Source organism: Pteropus medius, unplaced genomic scaffold, assembly GCF_902729225.1.
Source record: "Pteropus medius unplaced genomic scaffold, Ma_sr-lr_union100, whole genome shotgun sequence".
NCBI classification, from domain to species: domain Eukaryota; kingdom Metazoa; phylum Chordata; class Mammalia; order Chiroptera; family Pteropodidae; genus Pteropus; species Pteropus medius.
The window spans coordinates 853,157-866,234 of record NW_024348533.1 but is presented as its reverse complement, the minus strand read 5'-3'; the positions used below and the strand labels follow the sequence as shown (position 1 = coordinate 866,234).

At 37.0% G+C, this 13,078-nt stretch overlaps 1 protein-coding gene across 1 annotated transcript in view; it reads right to left on the bottom strand.

The window, feature by feature from the left end:
* MEIKIN (meiotic kinetochore factor) overlaps positions 1 to 13,078 on the bottom strand; it is a 64,320-nt gene that overhangs the window by 10,227 nt on the left and 41,015 nt on the right. Inside the window, exons 10-12 of the mRNA XM_039880324.1 lie at positions 12,247 to 12,327; positions 9,081 to 9,200; positions 7,123 to 7,246 (exon numbers count right to left, since the gene is read on the bottom strand). Coding sequence (XP_039736258.1) covers positions 7,123 to 7,246; positions 9,081 to 9,200; positions 12,247 to 12,327 — 325 coding nt within the window. The remainder of the gene's footprint in view (positions 1 to 7,122; positions 7,247 to 9,080; positions 9,201 to 12,246; positions 12,328 to 13,078) is intronic.

The following is a 13,078-nucleotide window of genomic DNA, read 5'->3' as shown; positions in this document are numbered from 1 at the left end:
TCTGCTTCCAGGCTCACTTCTTTCCAAGTTATTTCTACACTTGTAGCCAGAATGATCAAATTAAAAAGCAATTTGACGAGGATAAAGTCAAAAATCAGTACGGTTCTCCACGATCTGATCTCAAAGAGAGTCCAATCTCTTCTCCAGCTGAATGTAACTACTTTCAGTTCCTTAACTACCTGAGAATGCTTTAAGCCTCTGTGCCTTTATTTACACAGTGCCTCTGCCTAGAATGTCTCAGGATGTCCTTGAAGGCTTCAGATCATCCTTCAGAGGATTTCCCACCTTCCCTATGCACCTCAAAAGGGTCCCACATAGAGCTCTATGAAAGTATCTATGCTTCCATTGGACTTGTTTTATATATCTGGCTTCCTCTGTGAGATTACAAACTTCATAAAGACAATTATCTCAACATTATCAGCAACTAACTGCATCTAGCATATGATATCCAGACATAACAAATGTTTGCTGAATGAATGAAACAATCTACTGCAAAACTTCATCTTTTTATTCTATAGCTACATGACCCCAAATAGATAGCCTTAAAAGGTCTCCATTATGTCAAACTAGTTTGATTCCTTTTCCCCAAGGACTGGCATACTTCACCTCTGTATTTGTATTAGATCAATGTGTCTGTTGGCATAACCAATTTTATCGTCAAATACAATAATCACGCAATATATTTTAGGCTTTTTGCAATTTAATGAAAGCAAATGAATCATTTTCAAAGAGAAATACAGTAAGCTAGACTTGAGGAATTAATCTAACCTATAGAAGCAAATAATAATTATTGCATAATGAGTGATTATTATATGTCAGACACTTTACACGGATTATCTCTAATTCTTGCAACAACTCTTTAAGAAAAGAATGTCTATTATGCCAATTTTACAGATAGGAGGTTAAAATTTTCTCATGTAACAGCTAGATTTGAACTCAAGGTTGTCCTATTCTTAAGTGATTTCTACTACCATCCCTCAGATACTCAAATCTTTTTCCAGCTCACTTCTGTGTGATACGTCTGTCTGCTGTTATTATCTAAAAACTCAAACTCCTCAACTAAAAACATATATGTTTTTAGGTTGTTATCCTTGAAATAAGAGTTTATAACACACCATTTATCATCTCTTCTGGAGATCAAAGTAAAATAGAAATTTTTAAATCTTACAGGGATAGCCACAGGTTATGTCTGATTTTTCAAAAGGTATTATTAGCTAAGAAGTCTTTCCTGATATTTCATAGCAAAGTTAGAAGTATCCCCTCATGGGTTCCTATAGTGCCTTGTTCCACTTCTAGCTTATCATCTTGCAGAGAAGACTGTAAGGTTTATCTTATCACTACTCTGTAAGCCCTGGAGGGCTAAGGACATATTCATATCCCTTGCTAATATTGCCATGCCTAATACATGCTTGCTGGCAAAATAATGTACCAATATTTTAGACACCCACTGCTATAACTGTAAGAAATACAAAGCAATGATTGACCAAGTCTCTTGGAAAGAACAAACAAAAAAACAAAACAAAAAAACTCTGTTTAAATAGAATACAAAAACCCAATAGTTAAAGCAAAGAGAAGCAAAACTGCTGTCTGGATGAACTGGGAAACTCAGAGCCCTATCTACTCCAACATCTGTCTCTTATTTGACAGCTACCCAGTCAAACTACTGAGAACCAGGAAAGCTAAGTTCTAGTTCTTATTCTGCCAGTAATTAGTTGTGTGAACATGAGTAAGTCACTTACTGATCTGGCCAGTCATTTTTGTTATGTAAAATGAGCAAAATAGACTAGAATATTATATGGTTCTCAAATTTTAGTGCTTTGCAAGTGCATCAAATTGCGGAATCACTTTGCAAGTGCATCAAATTGTGGATTCCTGTGCCTTATCTCTAGAGATTGCAATTTACCAGGCCTGCAGTAATTCTGGTGCAGGTGGTCAGAGAAACACACATTGAGAAACCTTGGACTAGACATATTTTAAGGCCTCTTCTACCCATACAGCCTCCTCTATCACATCTCTTTTGGACTCCTCTTTTACCACATTTTTTCATTAAACAGTACAGTGCCAGTTATTAATAAACAAGCAGTATACTGAACAGGGGTCCTACACCATCAAAAGTGAGCTTCGCCCTGCAGTACTGATTAGATTACTGCCAAACAAGCAGTAATGTTAAAATGTTAAATGCCAGGACTAAAAATAGGCTGCTGCATGTTTAAAATAACATGATCACTAGTTAGCTTGGGGCTTTGCTATTTTTACTAAAGGAAAGGCAGAGACAAGTGGCCTGAGACTGAAAGAGAATTACTTAAATGAGGAGACAGTTAAATGAGGTGAGAGCCTAGAAAGAAGCCAGAAGGTGGCACAATTGGTTCAACATCCATCAGGGAGTTTCTCTGCGAATTAAACTAAAAATTTTGGTCTGAACGAGTCAAAAAACTTCCCAGATACATTTTAGTGTTGATTTGTTACATACTTAAACCTATAATTGTGACATTTCCTGATGTCAGAAACCATTATAACAGGTCAAAAAGATCAAATTAAGAGAAGTTTCTCTATTTTTAACTTTTTATAGAAGTATAGCATACACACAGAAAAGTACACATATGTGTACTGTGTACAGTTTTATGGGTTTTCAGAAATACACCAACATAACCAGCATCCAGATAATAAAACAGAATACTACCAGCACCCTAGAATTCCCTCTCATAACCCTTTCCAGGTAATACTCTGTCCCCCACAAGGACACCATGGTGATTTCCATCATAGTTTAGTTTTGCCTAGTTGTATACTAAATATAAGTAATATTAAAATGCACTCTTTTGTGTCTGGTTCTTTATGTGATTCATCAATATTGTTGCATGTGACTGTATACTGTTAATTCTCACTGCTATAAAGCACTTCAATGAATGAATATACCACAGTTTATTCATTCATTCTACTGCCGATGGGCTTTTGAACAGTTTCCAGTTTGGGGCTATTATCAAGAGTGCTGCTGTGAACATTCTAGTCAAATCTTCTGATGAACACATGTACACATTATAGCTGGATATATTCCTGGGAGTGGAATTGGTGGGTTTCCAGGTTTCCAGGAAGTGGAATTACTGGGTCTTTTTCCACCTCCATGAAATGAGAGATATTCATCCTAAGGTAAAAGATAAGTTGCTGCATCTGAGCATCTGGCCCTTCCTACAACCAAAAAATCAGGCACAATATCTAGTGGCCTTTTTAGATTTTGGAGTCAACATATTCCTTATTTGAATGTACTACTCTAGCCCATTTACCAAGTGACCTAAAAAGCTGCTGATTTTGAGGGGGGTCTCAGAATAAAAGAAGGCTCTGCAACAGTTCCAGGCTACTATGCAAGATGCTCTGACACTTGTACCACATGATTCAGCAGATCCAATGGTGCTTAAAGTGTCAGTGGCAAATAGAGATGCTTTTTGGTATCTGTAGATGAATTACAGCACAAGCCTTTAGGATTCTGAAGCAAAGCCTTGCCATTCTCTGTGGATAATTACTCTCTCTTTTTGAGAAACAGCATTTGGTCTGTTATTGGGCCTTAGTAGAGACTGAATACGTAACCAAGTTATAATGGGAGCTGAGCTGCATATCATGAATTGTGTGTTGTCTGATGCACCAAGCCATAAAGTTGGCTGTGAAGAGCAGCACTCCATTATCAAATGGAAACAGTATATATCAGATTGGGCTAGAGCAGGCCCTGAAGGCAGAAGTAAGTTAGATGAGGAGGTGGCCCAAATGCCCATGGCTCCACTCCTGCTACTTTACCTTCTCTTTCCCAGCCTGCATTTATGGCATCATGGGAAGTTTTCTACAATTAGCTGACTGAGGAAAAGAAAACTCAGGCTTGATTTACAGATGGTTCTGATTGATATGCAGGCACTACCTGATTATAGACAGTTATAACACCTATAGTTCCTTTCTGAGACATCTCTGAAAGAAATTTTGAAAGACACCCTTCTAGTGGGCAGAACTTCGAGCAGTACACATCATTGTTCATTTTGTTTGGAGGAGAAATGGCCAGATGTGCAATTATATACTAATTTATGGACTGTGGCTAATAGTTCAGCTGGTCAGGGACTTGGGAGGGACATGATTGGAAAATTGATTACGAGGAAATTTAAGGAAGAGATGTGGACATACCTCTCTGAATGGACAAAAAACATGAAGATATCTGTGTCGCATGTGAATGCTCGCCAAAGGGTGATCTCAGCAGAGGAGTTCACTAATCAAGTGGATAACTCTTTCTGTGGCAACCAGTTAGCCTCTTTCCCCAGCCACCTCTGCCATCGCCCAGTGAGCTGAGAAATAAAGTGGCCATGGTGGCAGGGATGGAGGTTATGCTGAGCTCAGCAACATGGAATACCATTACTAACTACAGCAACAGAGACCAACACCTCATCCCTGGAGTGATCAACCAGCTACCTGTGGCAGGCTGATTACATAGGACCACTTCCACCATGGAAGGGGCAGCATTTCATTCTTATTGGATTAGACACTTACTCTGGATATTAATTTGCCTTCTCTGCACTCAATGCTTCTGCCAAAACCACCATCCAAGGTCTTACAGTATGCCTTATCCACCATCATGGTATCCACCATCATGGTATTAGAAGCATTGCTTCTAATCAAGGAAAGCACTTCACAGCAAAAGAAGTGTGGCAATAGGCCTATGCTAATGGAATTCACTGGTCTTGCCATGACCCCAACCATCCTGAAGCAACTGGTTTAACAGAATGGTAGAATAGCCTTTTGAAGATTCAGTTACAGTTCCAGCTAGGTGGGAGCCCTTGGAGGGCTGGGGCAAGGTTTCCAGAAGGCTGTATATGCTCTGAATCAGCATCCAATACATGGTACTGTTTCTCCACAGCCAGGATATACAGGTCCAAAAATTGGAAATGGGAGTGGAACCACTCAATATTACCCCTGGTGACCTGCTAGCAAAATTTTTGTTTCATGTTTCCATGACTTTATGCTCTGCTGCTTTAGAGGTCTTAGTTCCAAAGGGAGGAATGCTTTCACCAGGGGATACAACAAATGATTCCATTGGATTGGAAGTTAAGACTGACAACTGGCCACTTTGAGCTCCTCGTATCTCTGAGTCAACAAGCAAAGAAGGGAGTTACTGTACTGGGTAGGGTGATTGATCCTGATGACCAAGGGGATGTTAAACTACCACTCCACAATGGAGGGAAGAAAGAGTATGTATGGGATACAGGAGATCCCTTAAAGCATTCCACAGTACTACCATGCCCTGTGATTAAAGTCAATGGAAAACTACAACAATCCAATCCAAGCAGAACCAGTAATGTTCCAGACACCTCAGAAATGGGGGTTTGTGTTACCTCACCAGTTAAAGAACCATGATCAGCTGAGGTGTTTGCTGAGGGCAGGGGGAATATGAAATGGGTAGTGGAGAAAGGTAGTTATAAATATCAGTTATGACCAACATGACTAGTTAAGCAAATATCTGTTTTCCTCCTTCCCTTATGACCATATCACCCAACATAAGATGTATTAATAACAGTTAACTTTAGATCACAGTACTTGAGTTAGAGGATATTAAAGAGAAAAGCAACATCACCCAAAGACTTTGTAACCTCTCCTGTGGAAGGAATTAGCACGTTTTCAGTTGTATGTAGGACAGTTGTACTACGTTAGACAGAAGTATGACTTTGTTACTGTCTTTATTTGGAGATTAAATATGGTTTAAAGAGATGTGTATGAATGCATAGTTGACATAGAGCAGGCTATGATGGTTAGTTCTATGGCTAGGCTGTATTACTCAAGTATCTTAAATAGTAATCTTGGTGTTGCTGTGAAAATATTTTGTGGATGTGGTTAACATCTATAATAATTGACTTTAAGAGAGTATCTTGGATAATGTGGGTAGGCCTCATCCAATCAGCTGAAAAGCCTTAAGAGAAAACCTGAGGTTTCTCTGAAGAAGAAGAAATTCCTCCTGAGGATCGCATCATCAACATCATCTGACCAATAGCTTTGCACCTGCTCTACTGTTTTCAGCAAAACCCTACAATTGCATAATTCAATTTTCTGAAGTGTGTATATACATCCTACTAGTTCTGTTTCTTTAATAGAACCCTAACTAATACAGCATCTATTATTCCCTACCACTATGCTAATGTTATCAGAGATAGAGATAGGAAGAAGTCTATTATGTGGTCTCTGTCGTTGAAAACTTCATAATCTAAAGAATATAAGAAATCAGTGTTGTAAATTATGTCAGGTAAAGTATATTATTAAGTGTCAAATGAGTAGCATTGAATTAAATGTAAGAGGAGCTTAGAAAAAAGAAAAAAATCTCTGTGGACTTAGGGAATAATCAGGGCAGGCTCTGTGAAAGAAATGGGTACAAGAATCAAGAGTAGACAGCTTAGTTGGATTGAAGTTATATGTAATCTATTAAATTTCAATTGCTTCATTGCCTGCTTACATATAAAAGATTCCCAAGACCCATGAAGTAATAAGTATTCTGCCTGATATGCAGTGAGGGAAGTACAGAAAAACCTAAACTTGGAGTCTAGAAGCCTTGAAAGATTGAACACCTCTCTACCACTTGGTTACAATATGATCTTGGACAAATTGTATACTAATTTAAGTATCAGAGTCTAAAGTAGTATAATATATAAATGAGGATAATAACATACATCCTACTTATCATTAAAATCATAGTGAAAAATAAATGAGACATAAGAAGGTGCTTAGCTCAGTGCCTTTCACAGAGGAGGTACTCAACCAATGTTAAGTGAATGCAAAAATATCTCCATATCTTTAAAAAGAATGCTACTAAAAATAAAACTCAACAACACTAAATTTCAAATAATTATTAAGAGGAAGTATCCTAAATACATTTAAACCAATAACATTAGCTAATTTTTTAAAAGATGAAGTAATTAACTTTCAAAAAATTATTTTAATCAGGTTATAAAATCTGACTGAACTTTTTATACTTTTACTATTTCCACTTTGTTCAAGAACTCTCAGAATACAATTTACAACTGAATTTCTTGTGTACATAAGGAATTTGCAATAAAAATGTCTTATATCTTTCAAAAAGTAGGCTCTGCACTCATACCACAACAGTACCTTGAGGAATATCTTTAGGAAGAGAATATTTCTTCTTCTTTACAATAACCCCTTTACTTTTCACTTGTCTAGTTCCTGGTGATGCTCTAATAATATAACATATTTCTGATGTATTTAAAGAAACCTGAAAAAAAAGAAAAGGCAGATACTGTATAATTCTTCTAGGTACTATGTTTATGTGTTGTCTTATTTCAAAGTCTTAATATCCATATTTTATAAATATTAATAATAGAAAGCATTTATGAAATGTTTACTCCACCCCAAACACTAATTGGTTTTAAAACATTTGCTTATGTTTTAACCAAGCAAGGCAGATTATTCCCATTTGTAAAATGAGGAAACTTAGGTCTAGAGAGGTTGGATAATTTAAAGACAAAGTAATGACAGATTTCCAGATCTACTCTCCTACTTCTAGTAACTATTCTTCCCTAATTCAAGCAAAAGACTGAAGGATTTTTCTATGAAAAGGGTATAACAGATGGTTTCCTCTCTGAGGGATTTCCAGCAGTTGAAAGGGGAAGTGCTCTGCTAAAAATAAGTTGCTGAGACCCCCAGTCCAAAAAGGCCGACACTCTCCAGGAAAGAGATTGAAAGATCCTGCTCTCAGCAGTCCAAAAGGAAAGTTCTAATATTGCTGATATAAGTAAAAGACTCTCTCCCCACCTCTTTTCTCCACCTCTCTCTCCTTCCCACTCCTTCTCCTCTCTCCTGAATGACTCCAAAATTCTAGAAAATGTACACATAACTAGATAATGACAATAACTAGATCAGTAGTTGCTTGGGCAAGGAGGGTAGGGATAGGAAGGAAGAAATCATAAAACATTAGCAAGGCTCTTTTGGTGGTGAGTATTTTCATTATTTTGATTATGGTGGTAATTTCACAGGCATATGCATATGTAAAAACTATCGAATTGCACATTTTAAATATGTGCCATTTATTACATGTCAACTATATCCCAATAAAGATTCTTTTTAAAAAATTAATAGTTTCCAGTTTCAACTGGGCTCTCAACAATGTGCTAATAATCTTGTGTTTCCTTAGTTCTTCCATTCCCTCAAACTCCTATTTCAAACTATTTTTACTTTCCTTAAGTCTCTTATCCAACACCCCCCACTCCCCATGTTTTTTCCCTTTCCCTCTCCTCTTCTCCCTACCTCTTCCTCTCTTTCTCTCTGGAGATCAGCCCTCTAATTCTAGTCTCAGCCTTTTACAATCTGTTCTCCACCTCTGGAGCCAGAATAAACTTTATACAAGAATACCTGATATCATCTCCTCTTCAGAATCCTTTATAGGCTCCCCTCAGAAAAAAAAATATCCCAATTCTTTAATATAAATTACATTTTTGGCCCCTGTTTATCTTTATAATCTCATCTCTAGCTGTCTCATCCCCACCTGGATTCCTATCCACACTCCTGGGTGACACTGAAAAGCTCTAGCTATACTGAACCACCCACTATACATCCCTAAAGTTCTACCTCTTTGTTTCTTTTTCTCTCTGCCTCTTTCCTGTCTTACGGTCTTTCTCTCTGTATCTTTGGCCTCACTGCCCTTCTCTCTGGCCCTTTCTCTCTCTCCCTCTCTCTTTCCGTTCTCTGTTTTTCTGTTCATTTATTCTCTCTACTCCCACCAACTCATGGCTCTTTATGTCTTCTTTATTAATGGAGCATAGTACTTCCATTATAACACAATGGGGTTGGTGACCACAATTTATAGATACAGACAAAAACTGAATTTTGGATCGAAATAGGATGATACTGTTTCCTCTCGTTTAATACCCTCAAGTCCTGATGATGCAAAAGATTTGGGCCTAAAAGCCTTTATTAGGAATCATAACTGATAGCTGAATCCACATGTAAATATTAGCCTTAACAGATTTTTTAAAGTACCTCATATACAAAGTATCTAATATAACAGTAATCATTTCTTTTCATAATTGAAGGAAAATTTGAAATAATACCTCATTTGAAGAATTTTCTTGCAAACTTGACACAGGAACAATTTCATCTGAATTAACATAGCTGCTAACATTTGGAAATAGTTCCTCAAAAGACGCTTTTTGAACTGAGGACAGATTAATCTATAAAAGAATATATTACTCTTTTGTAGAAGTTCAATATTGCAAAAACAATTATTTTTAAGTAATTAAAGGAAAGTTGAAATATCTTATTAGAAGCATTTTCTTCTGATCTTGACATATGAACAATTTTTTCTGAATTAATATAATTACCAACATTTGAAAATGTTCCTTTAAAAGGTGTATGTTTAACTAGGGACAAATCAGTCTATAAAGAAGATTATAAGACTCTTTAGCTTTAAAGTTATTATTTAAATAACTATTTTCACTAGCTACATCATCATGCAATTTTTTTCCTATTTATTCATCCAATTAATATTTATCAAGTGCCTACTAAATGAAATTCATCTACCAAGAAATCACACCTCCTGGAATAATTTTCCCTGCTCTTCTCTTAAATGTCAGCCTTCCCCAGTGCTCTGTCCTTGCCTTCAACTTGCCTACCAATTGAACACCAGAGATTTAAAAACCTCTTTCTCTAACAGAACTCTTTCCACTGTATATCCATATCACTATCAGGTTACTGAAATTACCACATATTTCTACATGAAATTCAAAGTAGTTAAAATCAGATGCATGATCCATACTCTTTAGACTGGGACTCCAAGCAGCTTTGTCATGTTGACCAGCAACTAGGTCTGACTAGAGCAATCTGGCCTGAAGTTAGGCTAGGTCAGCATAGATCCCAGCTGCACTTCATGGGGAGTGGGGTGTGCAGGGGTTCAAAATAAGTCTCCCCAAAATGTGTCACTCTGGTATGTGGACTGTTTTGAGCTGAAGGCAATCAAGACCCAGCAGATTCAAGAAAAACTTTTAACTCTTCCTTAATCTCCTAAAAGAATCTAGATACAGGGAGCATTTGAGATCTTGCTCCCTGGCATATATCAGTTTGGCTCAAATAAACTCGTAAAAATTCTCTCCAAGTTTGGATGTTTCTTACATCGACAATTACTTGGCACAGTTCAGCAGGATTCCAAAGAAGCTCATCCAGGACTACCTTGTGAACCTGGACCAGGTGCTAGGTACAAGCAAGAGCCCATTGTGCCCCACTGGCTCCCCGCCTTGCACTGAATAAACTTGTGTGAGCCTTCTCTTGGAATTCTGGGCCTCCTCACTGTAAGTAGCAGGCCATGACTTTATCTGAGCTGTTCTTAGAAAGTCCTTGAGGTGGATAAGGGTTGAAATAACCCAGGGAAAGGGGAAAAAAGGCTTTGGCTTTTTGTGGCATGCTTACTAGGAGTCTGAAAAAATATTTGCTAGGTAAATGAGAGACTACACTCTCTTTAGTTCCAAAAGAGAAAGGACACTTGCTTCTCCAACCCAAACGGCCAGTGGGGTGGTGATAATTGTTCAGATCCCCAAATCTGGAGTGCTGGAGATAGGCTCCAGGTAAATGCACTATATATAAGTAAATACTATAAAAGGCACCGTACTTTGGATTTCTCTGACTCTTATAATTAGGCATGTCCCTTGTAGGGGCCCTGGAAGCTATGTCTGTGTATTATTACAGAAGATGCTAGATTTCATCTCTTTGTACCTGAGCTGTCCCCAGACTGCTTTGTAAGCTGCTGCATGGACTTCTGGGAGTACTGCTCCCACTGAAAAGGAACACCTGATTCTGCCCTGCTTGCAAACTGTATTCCTGTTGCTCAAGTTGAACCTAAGAAGCCAGGTTGGGTAAGAGCTAAATTATAAAACTTTTAGAAGAAAAGAGAGGGGAAAAAGCTTCATAACATTTGATTTTGCAGATACCATACCAAAAGCACAGATAACAAAAGAAAAATTAGATAAATGGAACTACAAAAAAATTAAAAACTTCTGTAAATCAAAGGACATAATCAACAGAATGAAAAGGTAACCCACAGAATGGGAGAAAATATTTGCAAATCATGCGTCTGATAAGGTGTTAATATCCAGAATATATAAAGAACTCCTATGACTCAACAACAACAAAATAAACAATCTGATATTTTAAATGGGCAAAGAACGTGAATAGACATTCTCAAAAGAAGACAAACAAATGGCCAATAAGCATGTGAAAAGATGCTCAACATCATTAGTTATTAGGGAAATACAAATCAAAACCATGATGAGATACCATCTCACACCTATGAGGATGGCTATTATTTTAGAAACACAGACAATAACAAGTATTGGTGAGGACGTAGAGAAATTGGAACCCTGTGCATTGTTGGTGGGAGTGGAAAAGAGTGCAGCCATTATGGAAAACAGAACAGCGGTTCCTCAAAAAGTTAAAATAAGAATGACATATGATCCAGTAATTTCACTTTGAAGTATATATACAAAGGAATTGAAAGCAGGGGCATGAAGAGATATCTGTACAATCATGTTCACTACAGCATTATTTATAATAGCCAAAAGATGGAAGCAATCCAAATGTCCACAGACAGATGAACAGAGAAACAAAATGTGGCATATGCATACAAAGGAGTATTATTCAGCCTTTTAAAAGGAAAGAAATTCTGATACATGCTAAGGCATGGATGAAACTTGAAGACATTACGTTTAGTGAAATAAGCCAGACACAAAAGGACAAATACTATATGTTTCCATTTATATGAAGTACCTACAGCAGTCAATTTCCAAGAGACAAAAAGTAGAATGGTAGTTGCCAGGGCCTGGGGAAGGGAGGAATGGGGAGTTATTATTTAATATATATGGAGTTTTAGCATTTCAATATGAAAACAGTTCTGGATATGAATGGTGGTAACGGTTACATAACAGTGTGAATGTACATGAACTATACACTTAATGGTTAAAATGGTCAATTTTATGTTACATATATTTTGCCACAATAAAAAAAGAAAGAAAGAAAGAGAAGAACCCTGGTTGGTGTTGCAATATTCTCATCTTTCCTCCTTCCTTTTATGCATAGCAGTATATACAGTACTTTCAGGGGAAGTGTGTTCATGCAACAGAAAAATACAGATATTATCCTCTATGGGCAATATTTCCCTGGTGTGACAGAAACAGAATAATGAGGAGAAAGTGGAGCCAGAAAATAGATACTACAAGTGCAGATACTTACCTCTAAACCAGCTGTTTGCGAAGATGGTGTACTTGTTAACGGGCCTCTGCTTTTCTTATCATGATTATTGGAATTTGTGTTCTATCATTGTTTTGTAAAACAGGGGATTGAATAGCAGAAAGAAATAAATTACTTTAATACTATAAAAACACAATTTAAAATTAGTAGACTAAATCATAATGTGTCATATTAACAAAATTTTAATCTGCTAATTGAATTTTAAACCACTAGACAGGTAACTAAAGAATTTTCTGGCCCGAGATAGGTCAAAAAACTCCCAAAGGAACTTTGTGTGGCATAACAACTATATGAGAATACTTTGGTTGAAATCACTATTAATTTAGGAAGAAAAGTACATTAAAGTTTTGAATTAGGAAATGGTGCTTTGATTATCCTAAGAAAGGTATTTTACTTACAGCATTTGCTTAATTCCTAGTATATACTCTACTTTTTATGGAAAGGAATTATAAATTATTTCTGAAGCTGTCAAAACACATATGCAGAAAAGATAATTGGTTTAAAATACATACATTTAAATGTATATAATACTTTCATTAATGGAGCATCAAAGTTAAAGAAGTTACAAAGTAGGATACAGACTCATTTTCTCTTTCTTGAAGATGTAAAGGAGCAGACAGAGGCAGGTGGACAAATCAAGAGTGAGAGACAGAGAAGAAAAAGAGACAGGATCAGAGAGCTAAGGAGTTTGAAAGAAAAAGAGAGGCAGAGAGAGAGATAAGGGAAGGGAGAGAAAAGAAGAAAAGAGGAGGGAGGGGGAAAGGAGAGAGAGGGAGGATGAGGAGACAAAAGATAGAGAGGCAGAAAAAAAGAA